This window comes from Cantharellus anzutake (genome assembly GCF_015039405.1).
Source record: "Cantharellus anzutake strain C23 chromosome Unknown EI90scaffold_43, whole genome shotgun sequence".
Classification (NCBI taxonomy): Eukaryota; Fungi; Basidiomycota; class Agaricomycetes; order Cantharellales; family Hydnaceae; genus Cantharellus; species Cantharellus anzutake.
Window position 1 is genome coordinate 381,943 of NW_024066993.1, and position 20,366 is coordinate 402,308.

At 47.4% G+C, this 20,366-nt stretch overlaps 1 protein-coding gene across 1 annotated transcript; it reads left to right on the top strand.

Moving 5' to 3' along the window:
- Positions 1-8,168: 8,168 nt before the first annotated feature.
- EI90DRAFT_3018382 (uncharacterized protein) lies at positions 8,169-13,081 on the top strand (the record flags this gene model as incomplete). The annotated part of the gene is made up of 16 exons (XM_039057225.1): positions 8,169-8,388; positions 8,445-8,805; positions 8,859-8,992; positions 9,044-9,235; positions 9,408-9,485; positions 9,536-10,367; positions 10,422-10,464; positions 10,520-10,856; positions 10,918-11,005; positions 11,126-11,281; positions 11,331-11,466; positions 11,649-11,682; positions 11,727-11,909; positions 11,961-12,723; positions 12,779-12,842; positions 12,893-13,081. The coding sequence occupies 16 exons, from the start codon at positions 8,169-8,171 to the stop codon at positions 13,079-13,081; spliced, it is 3,810 nt and encodes a 1,269-aa protein (XP_038913272.1).
- Positions 13,082-20,366: the final 7,285 nt, after the last annotated feature.

A 20,366-nucleotide genomic window follows, 5' to 3' on the forward strand; every position in this document is an offset into this window, starting at 1 on the left:
CCATTCTTTCTAGAGTTATCTCTAGACGAGCCATACTATTATGGTTCGTTTCCTCGATCTTTTTTTGGATCGAGTTTATCGCGTTTATTATGTGCGATTCCTGGTTTTCCAGGAGGAAGTTTGGTTGGGCAAGCAGAGACTCTCCCCAGTTGACATTTCCGCTTCTGGGGGTTCCAGAATGGGTTCTTGGAGTGAACACTCCACGCTCGCTTTGTTTAGGCAAGGCCGTTGCGGAGGGTGCTTCCCTTTCATAGAGGGGTCTGTTCGCTGGTTTTTCCTTACTTTTGCGTAAGGCTTCCTCAGCGAACTCCCTCATTTCAGTTCGCCTCCTCTTCATTATCTCGGAGACCTCCTCCGAGGTTGGCGACCTTGCCTTGTCTGGCATGGTGTGTGGGAGTGTAAACAGCAGAAGTTCTTTTGGAGCTTCCGCACTCTGGGAGATCCTGCTCTCAGGGCATATCTTTGCGCCTTCTCGGGCTTTTAGCCTGAGAAGAAGTTGGTCTTCACTTTCCATCCTCCATTCAGACGGAACCTGGAACAAGTCCAGTAGTTTTTCGGATAGCCGACACGGGGGCTCTTCCCTTTGTTTCCCTTTGTCTGCCTTTGGGGCTTGACTTGGGGACGTGAGGGGGGACTCCAGGGGATAGTGGGGCCCTGGAGTTTCCTGCGACTCTATCTGATCAGCTTTTTGGGCTGATCGTTCAGCGCTTACGCATTTTTCGTGCAAGTCAATCACCTTGTGAGGAGGTGAGGGATCTTCCCCAGCTTGGGTTAGATCGGTATGTCATGGAGTTCTGGGGGTATTTGGCCCCGCACTTACTCCACGTAAGTTTCTAAAACCTTCAGGGACCAGCCCTGAGGTGGTTGCTAATGCCAGATCATGTTGATCCTTGTCGTCATCTGACGACAGCTTTTGGTTTGAATCTCCCATGATGGGAGATTGCGGTTTCTTAATAAACCACTCGTTTCTTTTTAGTGTCGCTGCAGATGCGACTTTGCCCTTGCGGGCATGTTTAGGCGCCATAGGCGCTTCTGAGTCAGATGTTAAGATTATGTAGTTGTTGTGGGTTGTGTTGTAAAACACACCTCTTGCACTTAAAAAAGTGTGAGGTCTTTGGGTAGCTCAGCACACAAAGCCGTAAGTGATACAAGTATGTGTATTTTACGGTGGTGTGTAAGCAGTTACCTGGAGGTTCCCGCTTACCCACGTGACTATATGTATCTAATTTACATATGACTTGGGGTTCGGGGCTATTGCCCTGACATCATGACACCTCCACCCTTCTGTCACTCTCCTACCCTACCTCTGTCTGTTCCGATACTTACCTTTGGACCTGACACCATTCCTTCCCCACTCCTCTCATCACTCCCCTTCCTCCGACCCTCTTCTGCCAAACCTCCACCAAGTTATGACCTTCCACTGCTGTCCTGTACCCTGTACTCGGACACCGCTTGTACCTTCGCTCCGAGATTCCATCATAGTTCCAACCTCAGACTTTGACTCCACCTCGGCTTAAGTCCATTGCATTGGTGACCTCATACTACATAAGCACCATTGCTAACATTCCTCGGACTTTCAACCCTGCCTCTGTAACCTCCATAAGCTCTGCAACCTCCAAGCTCCACAGATCATACTCGGTACTTTCGCCAATTGTAATGTATCTTTTGCACTTTCCCCTCATCCTTATTTGGACTGCTGCTTCTCTCTGTCATATCCATGCATACCCAATCCCGACCCGACTCCCAGACCTCCATCTTCACCACCTCCGGAGTCTTACCCTACTGCTGTCTGTTCCGATATTCACCTTCGGTCCTGACACCACACCTGACACCACACCTCCTCTCACCCCTCTTGCCACCTCCACTTCTCCATCCTTCCCCTGCCCTATCTCCATCCACTCCGATACTCACCTCAGACCGAACACCACTCCTCTCACCACCCCCCTCCTACTCCTCCTCCCACTCCTCCTCTTCCTCCTCACAACACCTCCACCCTTCCATCACTCTCCTACCCTTCTCCCATCCACTCCGACACTCACCTTCGGACCTGACACCTTTCCTCTCCTCCACTCCTCTCCCCTTTCCTCTCTCCTCTCTCTTCCCTCTGGCCCTCTTCCGCTGACCTTCCACCAAGTTACAACCTTCCACCGCTGTTCCGTACCTCATACTCGGACACCGCTCGTACCTTTACTCTGAGACTCTGTCATAGTTCCTACCTTGGACTTTGACTCCACCTCGGCTTTAGTCCATTGCATTGGTGACCTCATACTACGTAAACACCATTGCCAATATTCCTCGGACTTTCAACCCTGCCTCCATAAGCTCTGTAAGCTCCATAACCCCCGAGCTCCACGGATCACCTTTGGCACTTTCGCCGCTTGTAATGTATCTTTCACATTTTCCCCTCATCCCTATTTGGACTGCTGCTTCTTCCCATTCTAGCCAGTTAGTCATCATCCCCACTTCCCCTCATCCTCCTGCCCCTCTGGGCTTCGCCCTCCTTACCTCCTTTCGGATGTACCACAGGTTCTGCCCTATGACCTTCGGTACCACTCCACTTCTGTCATCCCTTTGTTCCTGTTCAGACACCTTCATTCTGATTCAGACCCCCTTTGTTTCCTTGTGCTTTCACCCTCTCCATTATATATATCGGTGCTTGTACATACTCGTTTTAGGCCTTTAGTCTAAAATCGACCTGAAATGCCCCCTAGAGACTTCCTGCTCGCCTCCTATGAAATTAAGGACCAAATGGACAAACAGCAATGGCACAGCGCTCTGCTTGAGTCGCTGAGGCCAAGGTCCCTCCTTGCTAAGTCTCCGGTTCCCCTCTGGAATCGTCCGCCCTCACCCAGTTCTAACACTCTCCATTCCAGCCAGTTAGTCATCATCCCCACTTCACCTCATCTTCCTGCCCCTCTGGGCTTCGCCCTCCCTATCTCCTTTCGGATGTACCACCAGTTCTAACCTATGACCTTTCGGTGCTGCTCCGCTTCTGTCATCCCTTTGTTCCCATCCAGACACCTTTGTTCCGTTTCGGACCCCCTTTGATTTCCTTGTGCTCTCGTCTCCCTATTATACAGTATATAGGCACTTGTACATACTCGTTTTGGACCTTCAGTCTGAAATCGACCTGAAATGCCCCCTAGAGACTTCCTGCTCACTGCCTCTGAAATTAAGGACCAAATGGACAAACAGCAATGGCACGGTGCTCCACTTGAGTCGCTGAGGCCAAGGTCCCTCCTTGCTAATTCTCTGGTTCCCCTCTGGAATCGTCCACCCTCGCCCAGTTCTAACATAAGTCTCCAGTTCCCCTCTGGAATCGTCTGCCCTTGCCCAGTTCTAACATCAGGGTTCCATACTTAGGGAGGTGTAGGTAATATATTGAAATGGGTGGGTGGTGACCATTGGGGGAGTCAGAGGATACTGCAGGATCTGGGGGCTCTGAGGTTGGGGACGAAGGAGTGGAGGCAATCTGGGATGGCTGGAGGTGACAGAAGGTGGTGATGTCAGGGCATACTGTTATAGGAATGGACTTAGAATCTTATGGTCCATGACTGAACATTCAAACCTTCGGTCCCTCCACCTTTATTTCATTGTCAAACCCCATGCCAAGCTTTCCCACTGGGTTTTGGTGCTGGCTGGGGGATTTGTTGATCTCCAAGGGACTTCCCTTGGCCATTAAACCTTTGTATTAGATAGATACAAGTCATATGGCATGTATGGCAAATGCCGAGATGTTTTTCATTATCAAATACATAACCCACAAACCTTGTACTGCGATTGTAACATCCTCACCATTGTGCCACCACTGTAAACTCAACCTGTAACCCTGGAACCATGTCCACCTCCCTATTCATCCTCTCCATGACAAAACCGCAATGAGGAGGGCATTCCCATGCCCAACCTCCTGCTGCCCACTCCCACCAGTCCACCAGGTGGTTGAGCGGTCACTCCCATCAAACCAGAAGTTCCCTATCAGGAACTGTAACCTATCCCACCTCCTTAGGAGAGGGATATGGTCCAGGCAGCTCCAGGATGCCTGGCCCCACACCCACAGGTCCCACTTCCCACGGTCACCCACTACCGTGCACTGGTCCACCAGCCCACTTTCCCCAACAACTCCCACTACTGGTACACTCCCATGAGTGCCAAGTCACCGATAGCCACCAACTGGGTGACTCCCTTTGGGAGTCCCAGTATCCCACACTACCGGTATGCTCCATTGAGTGCCAAGTCACCGCTAGCTGACCACTCCCAGCACACCCGCTACCGGCATGCTCCCAGGAGCGCCAAGTCACCGTTGGCCAACCCACAGGTTGTACTTCCAGACACTCATCCCATTCTGCTCTCCCTCCGATGGCTACGCAGCCACCTCCATTAGTGAGCTGAACAGTTCAGGTTGGGTTCCCCGGAACCCATTCCTGTAACACATACCCTGCCTGACCCTGTGCCGCATCCTGTGCCACCCTGCTCTACCCTGCTCCCCCCAATGAATTGCGTGATGAATGATTGACCCTCGCTAACGCCTCCTCCATTAAAGTAGTGAGGGGGGGGGCCTCTGGCCCCCTTCTGCTGGTGGCCTTGGTTCCTCTGTCACCAGCTCCCCTGACAAATGGGGACAACAAGAATGTACTGGGTGTAGCGCTCCGTTCTGAGTCACTGAAGCCGAGTCCCTTCAACACCCCATCACCCTTGGAGCTCTGCCCCACCTCCGGTCTGTCTCCAACCCACTGGCAGGCAACCCGAAACATCAAGCTCCACCTGACAGCATTGCCTGGATAGCAATTGACCTATCCTTTAAGGAAAGACGTTCATGACAGAAAGGGAAATAAGGGATGGGGTTACCACTCCTTACAAACAGGTAGTGTTGCAATGGGATTTTTGGTAGTTGTCAGGGCACACACCCTGACTAGCCTGGATCCGGACCCACATCCGGACCCACTACACTTCCCATGTGCACTTCCTGTGCCGCACACTCCATGTGCCACATGATCCTGCCCTCATGTGACTTCCAGGTGTCATATCCATACAATCCTGACCTCCGCTCCGGGCTCCCGGAACTCCGAACCTGACTTCCAGAGTCCTGCTTCCCTTCTGCCACCTCCTCTTTGCCGACTTCCAAGAGGTTATCCCACCTCCGGCTCCAACACCACCTTTGGTCCGACTCCAGAACATTCCAGGTCCAACCTCATCCTCAACACCTTCCAGACAAGCATGCAACACCTATGTTCCCGACTCCGGACCTCCACTCTGGAATCCTGTTTGCGTCTCCATCTCCGGAACCTCCGGTCTTAGCTCCGACCTCGGACTTTGACCCCACCTCCGCTTATACCCATTGTATTGGTTAGCTCATTCCATTTAATTATGTTTGCCAATATTCCGGAGTTTAACCTCCGAGTTCGGACTTTCCGGACTTACTCCGGACCTTGCAACTATTGCATTGTCCATTTCAATTCCGCTATTCTCCCTCATTCCTATTTGGGCTGCTGCTTCCTTCTATTCAGTCAGCTAGCCATTCCCGACTCCCATCCTCCTTCCTTCCTCCTTGGGCCTTGGCCCTTCATTCCTCCTTTGGGAAACACCATTGAGTCAAACACTTGACCCTCGGTGTTGTTCCTCTTTCCATCTCCCTTTGTCTCCTTTCATCTTACCCTTGTTCCTTTTGATTCCGGACCCCTCCTTATATACAATGTACCTAGTAACTTGTAACCTCAGTCCGAAATCGACTTGAATTCCCCCAAGAGACTTTCCCTCTGCTAGATCCGAAATTAGGGACCCCCAGGACAACCAGCAATGGCACAGCGCTCCACCTGAGTCGCTGAGGCCGAGGTCCTTCCATGCTAAGTCTCCGATTCCACTCCGGAGTCGTCCGAATCTGCAAGTTCTAACACCAGGTATCCCTGGAAGTTTTCGCCATATTGGGGCCACTGTGAGAAAGTGAGATGTTAACCTTCTTCTCACTTTCTTACCCACAGTAGGCAAGTGTAGATACTTGCTTCTTGTTTATACCACTTTCTTACCCACAGTAGAGTTATGCCCTGAGATGGGCTGTGTTTACAGGTTAGGCTGTGGGCCATAGAGAGGGGTCATGGGGACCCAGGGTTTGTCCCCTGACAGTAGTTTATTGATTGGTTAGAACTAATTATTTTACAAATCATGTGATATGGCTGTGCACAGAGCCCATAAGAGTCTAAAATGGGAATTTCCCATTTCTATAACACTGGTCTCACTAGGATGCACTTAAAAAGTGTAAGGTCTGTAGGGTCACTCAGGCTGTAAGTGTCACAAATAGTGTTATTTTGGTGCAGTAGAATAATGATCAACATCATTCTCTCATGTGACTACTATCTCTACATATACATACTGTGAAGGCTCACACTTGGGCCTCGACGATGGATGTCAGTCAAGGGGGAGTTCTGCTACCACAGTGAACACCCGGCACGGGCCTAAACCTTCATGCAGTGCCCCTGTTTAAAACTAATTAGGCCTCTAACATCTGAAGGGAGGATGATGTGGCCACCATGGTAATGCCAATCAACTGCAACCCCATAAGCCCAGAGCCGCACTGGCTGGAGAGATGCAAGAGCGCAGGTGCATGTCCCGCTGTCAAGCCAACCCTTCCTTTTTCTTCTCACCACTACCTTTTTGGGATGATGAGTGCGATAGTGGCAATGCCAATGGTGACCTCCATAAGCCCAGACGGGACTGGCCAGAGGACTGTGGGTTCAAGTCCCACCGTCACCCCAACCCTTCCTTCTTTTTCTCTTCTCCACTACCTTTTGGGATGGTGAGGTGCAATAGTGGTAGCGCCAATGGTAGCCTCCATAAGTCCATGGGCAGGCCAGAGGAGTGCAGGTTCAAGTCCTGCCATCACCCCAACACCCTTCCGATTCATCTTTCCCTCCACTACCTCTTTGTGACGAGGTGCGATAGTGGTAGCGCCAATGATAGCCCCATATGCTGACAAAAAGTTGACTGCAAGGAATGCAGGTTCAAGTCCTGCCGTCACCCCAACACTTTCATTTCTCTCCACTACCCCTTCTACCAAAGGCCTATCTGCCACATGCCTTTATTCAACAAGCATGAGCAAGATGCCACCAACACCCATCGCCTTTCACTGCCACTGGAACATTCACCAGCCTACCGTGACATAAACCCGTGAAAGCACCCTCCAACTCACCCACCCGCAAGAACTGCACACTCAAACATTGACTTAACCATAGGCACACAGCAGCAAAACATGCAACCCCAACACTGGGGGTTGCGTGTCCTTTTCTCTATCCAACCTCTTTCCACCTCCATTCTCCCTCACCCATTGTTCAATCTCAGTGCAGGGGTCGCATGCCCCTTTATGTGTTATTGCTTCATCTCACTTTATTCTCCTTCACACCATTGATTACTCGATGTCTCATACTTCCTAGGTCAAACAAATTCCTTTCTTCACATCCTTATGTTCTCCAAACTTTTTTCACCTGAGTCACTATAGTACAGCATATGCCGATAGGCATGGTTACGTACTCTAAAATGAATCCATCCATCCATCCAAGGCTCACACTCACACCCTTACAAATTGGCAACATCAGGATCAATTGGGATGATCAAGTCAGCTCTGGATCAAGATGGATGCTAAATCAGCAAGGGGCTATGCTATTACCATGGTGCAGCCAGGAGGGAAACTCTGACATCAAGAAAAATCTCTTTCATCACCAGCCCATGCCATATGATCCAAAAGAGGCTGTAGCCTGGCTTCACACCAAAATACACCTTGTGTAGGATAACATCATCCAGAACAGCTGGATTCAAGGTGTAATTCTTGATTCAGGATGCCATACCAATTAGCATGATGATTGGGGGTCTTCAAATGATCCAGCTGATGTATGGCCTGCATTCTCAGATCCACTATTGACTGATCACTCTGGCCAACAGGATACATTCTAGGGTTCTGAGACTGAAGCAACTATTCATCAGCGGCAATTGATGTGAACAACCATATAATTAAGCCACCTCATGAATACCTATTGTATGTTACTATCACCTCACCATCAGCAGATGGACTGTCATCATTGTGATGGTGCTCCTCCCACACAGGATTGGGACCCTTATAAGACATGTCTCCACAATGCATATCACCAAAAATGCTCATTCCTAAGTCTCTACAACTTCATGTCATGGCATGCACTTTTGCATCCAGTGGCTTATTGGCCTTTCTTGGGGTCCTTGACTTCTTGATGGGTTCATCCTTTCTGGAACAACAAAAATTTGACATTGCACAGATCAGGTTTGCAACACAGATCTTGTCACTTGTCCCACAGGCTATCATTGTGGTGCTCCTTGCACTGCTTTCATATGGGATCCAAACAATAGCAGTCAATTCCACAATACGACGATGTGAGTTTCAGATGTTGTGATGTGCAGGCCATTATGCAAACAAGGATATGATGTAGGTCAAGCAGTTGTTGTGCTTCATGACAGTGTTGAAGCCTGGCGAGGCCTTGGGTCATCGGTTCGTGCTGTCTGGTACAGCAAGAACTATGCCTTCCCTGTCTGTTATCAGTTATTCCCTGCACTCATTTTTTACAGCTCTATCTTTGTGTTACACATTGTGACACCTTCCTTGTTCTCAGTGGATGTGGTGGACACACAACAACAGATACAACTCACCATAAACACTATGCCAGGTAACATCACCCTAAGTGATCAGGCAGTTCCAACCGTGTTAGAAATTAGAGCATACAGTGCAGCTGACTATCTATACCAGCAGAGGAGCTATGCTATTGCTGGTGGACCCACTGGAGTGAACAATACGTATGCTCATCCTTGCTATTTCTGGGGTCAGCATCTGTTGAGGTTTATATCAGAATCCTTTTTGGTACAATGGATCAAAATTTGGAAGGTGTAGAGTTTGAGGATCCCACAGCTCTGAAATTGAGTGCCAAATGTGGAATCATTCCTCGCACTCCTGGTGATGCCTTTGATTTTGATTACTACAGAGGTGCATCACACTCATTGGCACTACATTTGATTTACAAACATTGATTTGCAGGGCCTAGAAAACATGATCCAAATGGTGCATTCATACTCTTCCAGCTCAACCCCAAGTTCACCCCCATTCCTGGAACCCCACTAATCTATGGGAACTATCCACCATTCATGGTAACTATAATGAATCACAACTCAGGAAGTTTTGTGCTTGGTGGTGAGAAGCCTAGTCCAGCTTCACCACCACCATTCTGGTGTATGTAATACACAAACAATTCTCCATTACATGTGCTGATTTCATGTCAAACATACATGCTTGACTCTTCAAGTCAATGATACATTATTCATTCTTTCCCCACATACGGATAACATTATGGAAACTGGCAGTTTAGCAATGGCACTTGTTACTACAAGAAACTACACTTTAGGTGATGACAGGCAAGGCTCTCCCATTCATCTCACAAAAGAGGTCCAAGTTTATACATCTGTGTCAACTGCTCATTCAAGTATGTCTTCCAATACTATGACTAATTCCATGTTAACTAGTTCTTTCAAGCCAGGAAAAAGGTTGCCTTGGAGTCTGTCAACATTACATTCAATATATGGCCAATTGGATGTGCAATGTATACACAAAATCTAACTGCACATGTATCAGGATCTGATCAGAAACTGCTTGGGATTTCTGACATACATGGATACAACTCCCAGCCAAAGCACCCTGAGATTCCCTTTGAGCAGAAGTTGGATCCAACCAACATGGTGGAAAAATCTTTTGGCTTCTTACTGATGTTGATCAATGTTGATGAATTACTCTTGGAAACCCCAGCTCAAACTCTTGAGCTACATGATACGACAAATGGAGAGGTCTACACTGTACTGACAGCAATGCCACCTTTCACACAAACCACCCTTTCAGCTCTCACTTCCACCTCACTGAACTCCACATCCCCATCTTTGGATTTTCTGGGACTAGAAGAACAACTTGGCTCATATGCTGCCCTTTCATTGGGTCTTGTCCGAATGAGTTGGCAATACCAACAGTACTTCAATCAGACTTACCTGTTGGAGAAAGGCAATTGGATGCCTGTTTACACCAATACCACTGGAGTTTATCATTCTATTCAAGCCATTGCCCAGGTCTCCTATGTTCCCCTAATCATTGTCAATGTGTTCTCTGCATGTGCCATTGTTATCTCCTTCTTCATTGTTTGGGATGCATTCATTGTGGTGGGGGCAGTGGATAAGCCACACTTGGAGCAGATTGTCCATGATGGTGGCCTCTTTGACATGATCACCCTGCTTGCTGGTTCTGAGTCCAATTCTGGTGTCATGTTGCATCACTGCTCCAATATGTTGGACTACAGACAAATATGTAATGCTATTGCTCAGTGAGTGCTGGAGTCCTGCGTGTGAAACATTGTAACTTGACCACTCATTGGCAGATATTCAGGAGGAAGTCTTTCCTTCCAATCTCAATCCATGTTGGTAAGAAAAATTTTCAGCCTGATGCTACAATCAGCCCTGAATAGCTCTTGCACAGCAACCATTGGAATCACATACTGTGTGTGAGCCACTTGACAGAGTTTGGACCCAACAGCACCTATCCAAGTTGGGGACTCCTGAGGTGCTTCACTCTACTCACCTGATGGATCTGTGGGTGATGGGTGCAGGAGGCATGTCTGCACTAATAATCTTTCATGTAGCCCTGGTGATATTGTCCAGAACCCATGTTTTGGATCATCTGTACTTTAACATCAACCACCTGGGCCTAATGAACCAGATCTTGCTGATCTCTGAGCAGGGTTTCTCAGTTATAGTGTTGGGATTAGTCACCCTATCCATCTCATCACTTGCCTGCAATGGATCACTACAGAAAAGTACATTCCTTTCTCACACTTTGCTTGCATTGAACCGATCACCTAATCACCTTAATTTCAGGGATGTCCTTAGGAGCACTACATTACAGACTAGGAGCCTGGCGTCAAGGGCTTGGTTTTTGTTTCTTCTCCCTCTCAAAGGTCTCAATGTCAGTTTTCAATCAACTCCACCTGATCTGGATATTTGTTTTCCTGTCTGGGGTCATGGTCACACACATCACAATACCAGCCATTGTAACAACTGACGCATTTAATGTTTCAATCCCCAGACAACAACTTATGGCTGATAAAATCCCAGGTCTCTGGAACAACATCTCATTCTCTTCACACTGGTTCAGTGATGACATAGCAGATGTCCTTTCAGCTGCACCATATGTGCTAATTAATGCCTTATTTGACCCAAATCCTCTTGGCTGGAAACAAAGGTAAGGACTTTATCTTTTCACAAAGCCTTTTCACTCATGTTTCATTCAGTATCCTCTTTAGCAAACTCAGTGCTCCAGAATCTCAAAGGGGAACCTTCATTGACCCATATGCAACAAAGTACACTGCATCATGCAAAACAATACCTCAGCCAACAGAAAACCCATATACTGGATACTCTTTTCTTGTGAAGTAAAATTATGGTCTCTATCTGAAATTGGCTTACAAGGCACTCAGAACAATTATACAACAAATTATCATTTTTTCCTGAATTTAACTACTCATGTTTACCCATATCCGGGTTTGGTCACAACCTATGCTTGGCCAGTTGGGGTCACTTGTGATCATTTAGTTTCTCCCATATCACAGAAACAGAATGAGTCATCACCCCCAGAAATCCCTTGTAAGTATCAATGCTGCCACTGGCCAGGATGGTCCTTGAAATAGACTTAGTTGAAGATCTACTTGTATTGCTTGAGCCTCTGGAACTTGATCACACTGGGGTGCTTTCTATGGTTCACATATCATCAAGTCCATATGCACTTGTGGAGAGAGGAGTGCCATTGATAGGTTCTTATAATCTCACCATGCCTGTGCAAATGTGGACATATATTCAAAATGATAGTGTTTGTGAGTCCAATCCAGGACTAGAATGCACTCATTACTCACTTCCTAAACCAGCTCCAAGTGAACTTGACCACTACATCAATGCAACAAAGAAGCTGGAGACTCTGAATTTCACACTGTATCTTTGGCCTGTGGCATGTGCACTCCACATCCTCAATGGCACTGCTGTTGTGACTTTAGATAATAAGTTGGAGGCATTTGTCCCTGCTGTGGCAGAAACACATGATCCCTCACCAGGATACATTCGGGCTCAAGAACCAACACACATCATTGAAAAAACTTGGGATGGCCTAATATACCTATTGTTGAATACCCAAATATCTGCTTCAAGGCAATATTGCAATTCAAATGACTGGGTAGGGGACTTAATTTATAATGGAGTTGCTGCTGCTGGTGGCGAAATATCTGCACTTGGTAATCAGCTTGGTCTGTTCACTGCAACTTATGTGGCAATGCTTGACCAACATTGGCATACAAAATATGAGAATCAGGACCCCATCAATGGTCTTTCTTGGCAACCACTCCAAGGCATAGTCCATGGTTCAAATCAGGTGCTCTCTGCACGATTCACCATCCACAGTACCCAACTTTACTTTGGCTGTTTTTCCATGCTCCTTCTCAGCATAACTTCTGTCATCACACTGCAGGGGGGCTTCAACATGAAAGATACCATGACCAAAGAGGCTGGAGTACTCCATTGCATTCAGATGCTCCAATGGTCTTCTTTGACACATCTGTTCAACAAGTGTCATCTATCCCCAGATTGGAGTTCAAATGGACCTAAAGCTAGTAAGGACCTACTATGCATGGATGTTCAGTGAGTAATCTGCCTTGTGGGTTTTCACATGCTAATCCTCAGGGTGGAACATTAGATGCAAAGATTTCACACTGGATGTTGTTCATGAGGAAAATGATAGCACATTAGACTCACTGCCTGTATGTTGCTGTTGTTCACCTCAATATCCCCTTTTAATTGTTAGGAGTAGGATTTTCCTAGAACACCCATGGCCACTCAGTCAGTTGCTGGGGGACACACTTCCATCCATAGTCCTGTCCTCCCCACATTTGATCCATTGATGAACTCAGGCAGCAGCTCAAGGAATGGATGCTTACATGCTACATCACTGTTTCCAGATGATTTCCAGCCAGCAGTATCTATACCCACTCCAATGTAATTATCAGAACTTGACAATGTAGATGTCAACCAAGTAGCAAGTCATCCTCCCTTATAAAATGTGCAAGAGTATTGGGATTTGTGATTGCCTGACAGACAATATTGAAGAGGCTCGGGATGGTGGAACAAGTGGGGGCAAACATGAGGGGTGTCAGAGACCTGGTCAAGACGAGGGAGTGTCTCCATGACGGAGGGCTTCGGCCTCAGTGACTTATGCCAGGAGCGCTGTGCCTAGTAAACATGTCCGTGCCCTAACTTACTAACTGGCCACCAGAACTGAAGAGGGTAAACTCTAGTCGATTTTATTACTGGAGTGTAACCTATGTACAAGTTAAGTATATATAGTTACAGCGAGGGCGGGTCCACAAATGGCGGAGCCGAGCGGAGCGGAGCCAACGGGGTTTAGACATTAGCCAATTGAATATTACCGACGAGTTGGGTTATGGGGTTAGCGGAAAGGCAGGCGATAACCCAGAAATGGAAAGGAGGGATAGGCCCGAAGGTGGGCTTTGCAGGGCAAGCAAGTGTATTGTCCAGCAGAGGCAGGAGTGCGCTAGCGGACGTCGGAGCTGTCCAGAAGCCTTTGGGGCTCCGTACTTAGGGAGGCATAGGTAATAAAGGAGGGGGTGGTGACCATCAAGGGGTTCTGAGGGGGTTGCGGAATACGGGAGCTCCAAGGTTAGTGAGGAAGGAGCGGAAGTAGACCAGAGGAATCGGAGGGATCGGAAGTCGATGGCCAGGGATGGATATGACAAGGGGGGTGCTTGTTAGGGCACAAGCCCTGTGCCCCTTAGTCACATGTAACAATGATGTATATAGAGTCATGTGACTAAGCAATAGTTTTAACTATTGCTTATCATCACCATAATACTACACCATTGTGACACTTCATGTTACAAAAATGGGGCTGGAGGTGCCCATTTTCATCCATTCAAGGCACAGGAAAGGGGAAAGGTTGGGGAAGAGGGTTCATAAGAAGTTACAGATGTTGTTATAGATGTTGTAACATGAAGTTTAACAGATAGTTTAACAAACAGGTTTTCAGATGGTAATAGTTGGATAAACTCTATTTATTTACATATCATGTGATTTGGGTGTTTGCAGGGCCCATAAGAGTCTAAATTGGGAAATTTCCCATTTCCATAACACTTCAGCCTGGTGACCTGAGTGAGCCCTAAGGACCTCACAATGCTCCAGCGTACTCCTGACAAAACAGGAAAGCAGGGGGAGGTCCACTAGTCCAAAAGCTCAGTAACTTGTGAAAAGTCATAGATGCTCCATGGGATTTTTTGAAATTTCGTGGATTTTCATGGATTTTCTGACAAATTGCATGACTTTTACAGCCTCCCATGGGTGGTCATGGGCTTCTGTGGATGTTCAGGGACACCCATGGATGTTCATGCAATCTTATGTTTCAGAGGTCTGGATTCTCATGGGTAGTCACAGGTTTCCTTGGCATCCATGGATACCCATGGGCATTCCTGGACTCTCATGGGTGCTCATGGGTGCTCATGGGTGCTCATGGACACCCATGGATGCTCATGATAATATTGAATGTTAGCCAATCAATTACCAACCAAAACACCTGCTTGTTACAACAAATGTCAAACCACCTGTGCTAACATCTGTAAAACATTATGAACCACTTTCCCTCTCTTCCTGTCATATCCATGTCAACTCCACTTGACCTCCAACCTCCTCTGCCACCGTTCCGGTTCACTTCCAGTCCACCTCCAGTTTGTCTCTGGTACACCTCTGCCTCCTATCTCCGGTACCCTCTCTGGTACCCCCTCCCCTCATCTTACAATAATATTAATATTTCTACCCACACAATATTACTATGGACCTCCAAGGACCTCTGCCACACCTGCAAAGGGTTTTCCACCATTCTAGTAGCTGTCGCTAATGCTACCCTTTGTGTACCCACTCCACAAGTCTCAATAAGGTGATTCTCTCACGAATGCTTTGGTCCAGCTTGTGGGTAACACCCACCTTGGGTTTCCCTTTGTCCTCCATTTGTCCTCCTATTTGTTATACATTCTGTATATAATCATGTACCATAGTTGATGGCACTTCAGTGAAAAATCGACCACCCAGGATCCCCCCCAAAGTTTGCATGTACCCATTCTGAAATTAAGGGCCAAATGCCAGCATGAAGTGAATGTAGGCACAGGGCTCCCTTCTGAGTCGCTAAGGCCAAGGCCCCTCCACATGTTGTAACCAGGAAGAATGGCTGCCCAGGCAAGAGAGTAGGGCCCTGGGGGTAGAGTCTGAGTTGGGTTGGAAGGAGGGAAATGGTGACAGTGCCAATACTGTGCTGTGGTCTGGGTGCTAGACAACAATCAATAAAAAAGTACTCACCCCTGGTCCTTCTTGGACAGTCATCAGGGAGTCACACTGAACTTCCTCAGCATATGGATGGATTGCTCAACACCACATTCTTTGTAGCACAGAAGGGGGGTCCAACAACTGTAAGTACAAGGTAAACTGGGTGTATGTATAGAAAAAAAGATGAATCAGAACAAAAAAAAAACAAGGAAAATAAGCGATAGATGGTGGCAATGGAAACAGGAAGAATGTTAGCAGCTCGGCTAAAGAACAATAAGGCAAAAAGGTAGACCATAAGGTGACAATGAAACTAATAACTAAACCCATGAAGTCAATATCAACCATCAATCTCACTTTTCCACTGCATATCCGTCATCCGAACTCCCATACCATTACTCTTTCTCCTGATCTGTCGCTGTCCATCGAGCTCAAAATCATGTGAATCAGTGGGAATTTGGTGGAGATATGGGGAAAATGGTAGATAACCGTGAAATTTGGGGGAGTGGCAACAGAAGTCATGAGCAAAAAAGGATGGAAAAAATGGAAAAAATGTGAAAGTGTGTCGTGGGTGTTGGGACTGTGTCGGAGGCTTGAGGGTGCTCATTGGAGCCTTGAAAAACGCGATTCTGGCCTTGTTTGTGTAGTACTTGCTGTGCCCTACAACATCCTCTCACTCCACTCCCACTTCCAGGGTTAAGGTTTGGGCACACCTGTCATGTGTTCCATCATAACACTTCCCCCTTGTCCTGCACCTAGAATGGACAAAAATGGGTGCCTCAGGCCCCATTTTTGTAACACATGAACTCCAAAGGCCATTTATGTAACAGCTTCTGTGTGCTTGTTATTTTGCTCTGTTACAAGAATTTGACACTCAATGCTGCCACACTGATGTAGGGTTATCAGTTGAATATGATGTGCAGATGGTCAGAGCAGAGGGGGGATTTCCATTGTTCAATCAAGTGTTACAAGCATTCATGGATTCCTAGCGCTATGAGCAAGCAGGCAGTCATGAACTCGATCACAATTATTACAGGAATTGATACAATACTATGTCCAGTAACCTAGTTGATAACAAAAGCAAGGGACATGCCACTTGCTACAGCTGTCATGTTATAGGAATGGACCTAGAATCTTATGGTCCGTGACTATGAACAATCAAACCTTTGATCCCTGCACCTTTATTTCATTGTCAAAGCCCATGCCAAGCTTTCCCACTGGGTTTTGGTGCTGGCTGGGGAATTTGTTGAGTTTCAAGGGACTTCCCTTGACCATTGTGACTTTTATATTAGATAGTTAGAAGTCATATGATGTGTAAGGCAGATGCCGAAAAATGTCTTTCCTTATCTAATACATAACCCACAAAACCTTGTACCATGATTGTAACTGCCACACCATTGTGCCACCACTGTAAGCCTTCTCTGTAACATCTGACTTGGTCCATATCGATGTCTACATTGATACTCTTACAATCTGTGAGAAAACCTCAATGGCCCAGTGAGTGCTCAGACACTGGACCTCACTCTTCCTGCTCCCACCCCCCCACTCGGTGGCCGAGCCCCCATTCCTATCCTTCCTGTAGTACCCTACTGGGTCCTATGACCCTTCCTCCCTTCTTGGGAGGGAGAAGTGACTCAGGCAGTCCCAGGATGCCTGGCTACGTACCCATGGGCCCAAATTCCCATGGTCACTCACTACCATGCACTGGTCAACCAACCTGCCTGTCCCAACAAATCCTGCTACTGGTACGCTCCCTTGAGTGCCAAGTAACCGATAGACAACCACTGGGCTACTCCCTCAAGGAGTGCCAACTACCCACGCTACTGGTATGCTCACATGAGCGCCAAGTCACTGCTAGCCAACTGTTAGATGGCTCCCTCAAGGAGCCCCCATTATACCCACTGCTGGTACACTCCTCAGAGCGCCAAGTTGCCACTAGCCAACTGTTAGGTGGCTCCCTCAAGGAGCCCCCATTATACCCACTGCCGGTACGCTCCTCAGAGTGCCAAGTTACCGCTAGCATGTCACCACACCCACTGCCAGTATGCTCCTCGGAGCGTCAAGTTACCATTAGCACACCCGGCCTCAGATCTCCTCCTGCTCTCCCTTCAACGGCTATGCAGTCACCTCTGTCCATGAGCAGAACGGCTCAGGTTGGGTTCCCTGGAACCCATTCCTGTAACATGTCAGATACTACCCCCAACTTCAGACTACTATGTACCTCCTCTGACATTAACTCTGATGCCACTCCAGTACCACCACCTTGATATTTCAGTGTTTTATCCTTGCCTCCCTAGTTTACAATTCTCAGCACAAACAAATAAATAAATGAACACAAGTATCACTATCATTAGAATTGTGAGGTAACTAAGGTTCATCCCTTACTATCATATCCTGGACCTTCCATTGCTATCCACCCTAGCTCTAATTGACACACACTATGACCATCAGCCTTTTAGTGTTAGAACTGGGCAAGGGCAGATGATTCTGGAGGGGAACCAAAGACTTAGCAAGGAGGGACCTTGGCCTCAGCGACTCATGCGGAGCGCTGTGCCATTGCTGTTTGTCCATTTGGTCCTTAATTTCAGAGGCAGTGAGCAGGAAGTCTCTAGGGGGCATTTCAGGTCGATTTTAGACTGAAGGTCCAAAACGAGTATGTACAAGTGCCTGTATATATGTAATAGGGAGATGAGAGCACATGGAAATCAAAGGGGGTCCGAAACGGAACAAAGGCATCTGGACAGGAACAAAGGGATGACAGAAGTGGAGCAGCACTGAAAGGTCATAGGTTAGAACTGGTGGTACATCTGAAAGGAGATAGGGAGAGCGAAGCCCAGAGGGGCAGGAAGATGAGGTGAAGTGGGGATGATGACTAACTGGCTAGAATGGAGAGAAGCAGCAGTCCAAATAAGGATGAGGGGAAAGTGCGAAAGATACATTACAATCGGTGAAAGTACCAAGTATGATCCATGGAGCTCGGAGGTTGCAGAGCTTACGGAGGTTACGGAGGCAGGGTTGATAGTCCAAGGAATGTTGGCAATGGTGTTTACATAGTATGAGGTCACCAATGCAATGGACTTAAGCCGAGGTGGAGTCAAAGTCCGAGGTCGGAACTATGACAGAATCTCAGAGCAAAGGTATGAGCGGTGTCTGAGTACAGGGTACAGGACAGTGGCAGAAGGTCATAACTTGGCGGAGGTTTGGCAGAAGAGGGTCAGAGGAAGGGGAGTGATGAGAGGAGTGGGGAAGGAATGGTGTCAGGTCTGAAGGTAAGTATTGGAACAGATGGAGGTAGGGTAGGAGAGTGACAGAAGGGTGGAGGTGTCGTGAGGAGTAAGAAGAGGAGGGTGGCGAGAGGAGTGATGTTCGGTCCAAAGGCGAGTATCAGAGTGGATGGAGATAGGGTAGGAGAGTGACAGAAGTAGGGTAGGAGAAGGATGGAAGGGTGGAGGTGACCTGAGGAGTAAGAGGAGGAGTGGTGTTGGGTCCAAAGGTGAATATTGGAACGGACGGCGGTAGGGTAGGACTCCGGAGGAGATGAGGATGAGGGTCTGGGAGTCGGTTCGGGATCAGGTATGTATGGATATGACATTTAGACTCATCTCTGCTGTAGGAGAAATAACAGTCACTCTATGAAACCACATTATGGGAAAATACAGAAACACCATATGACAAGCAATGATGAAAGATAGAAGATCTTGAATTTTTACAAATTTTTACAACCTTACATGACAAATACAAACATAGAAAATCAACAAAAACACCTAGAGCTTGCTGTTAATAGGATGGAATGCTTGCAACCGCACCTGACCATACAACCCCGGAACCACCTTTCCTGACTTCCCCCACTTCCCTCATCTTCCCATCTTTACATATCTCTCACAACTACAGCCCACATGTGAACCCATGTGATGCCTTTTCCGAGTCATGGGAACATGCTCAGCTGCTACCCATAGTCACATTATGAACTGTACAGTACATTTCCCTTTTATAGCAGCCAAGCAGGGAATAGGGAAACTTACCCCTCAATCCCCACTTAGTCCCTTCAGTGAGTTTGAGGAGCTGAGGACAGGGTCTAGCACCCAGGCACCCAGAACATTGCACACACCCAGCCCTGAGGCTGGGCTGTCCTTGAGCAAGGACCGAGCCCTGACAGCTTGAGGGAATTTAAAACAAATTATAAAGCAAGAACGAAGTCATTTGGATAAGATTTGACCAAGTATTTGTCAGAGCACATACCCTGACCTAGCCTGGACCTGGACCCGGATCCGGACCCACTGCACTTCCCACATGCACTTCCGGTGCCGCATGCTCCAGTCCCTGGATCCTGTTCCCATGTCACTTCCGGATATCTCTGGAAGTTTTCCTGATATTGTGGCCACTGTGGGAAGATGAGAAGTTAGCTTCCTTCTCATCTCCTTACCCACAGTAGGTTGTGCCTCAGGATAGGCTGTTTACACATAGGGCTGTGGACCATAGGGGAGGGTCATGGGGACCCGGGAGTCGTCCCCTGGCGGTATTCGGCCTCTGCGCCATCACAGAAACCACTTTCCCATGCCCACACACTCAAGCAAGGCCAAAACCTAGGAAATGTACCATGAAACAAAGGTTTTGAGGAAACTAATGCAAAAACCGGTGTTGGGTTTATAATAAGGAGTATAGATGACTTAGAAATAAACTCAATAAAGGAAAAACCAGAGAAATATATGGATAGATGACAGAGAAAAAGCTGATATTCATTGAAGATGTGGACAACATTCAAAACAAGCTCAAAAAACAACCAGTAACGACTGAGACGAGTTTAAGCTTCCATTGGACAGGGGGAGATCGGTTCTTAACGGAAGCAAAATTTCACAGAAAAACATTCCCACATTATCGAGTTATTCACCAAACAGTTAAATAGCCTTAAAGTCAAAGTGCAGGGCAAGTTGACATTCACGCAACATCCATATTGAAAACAC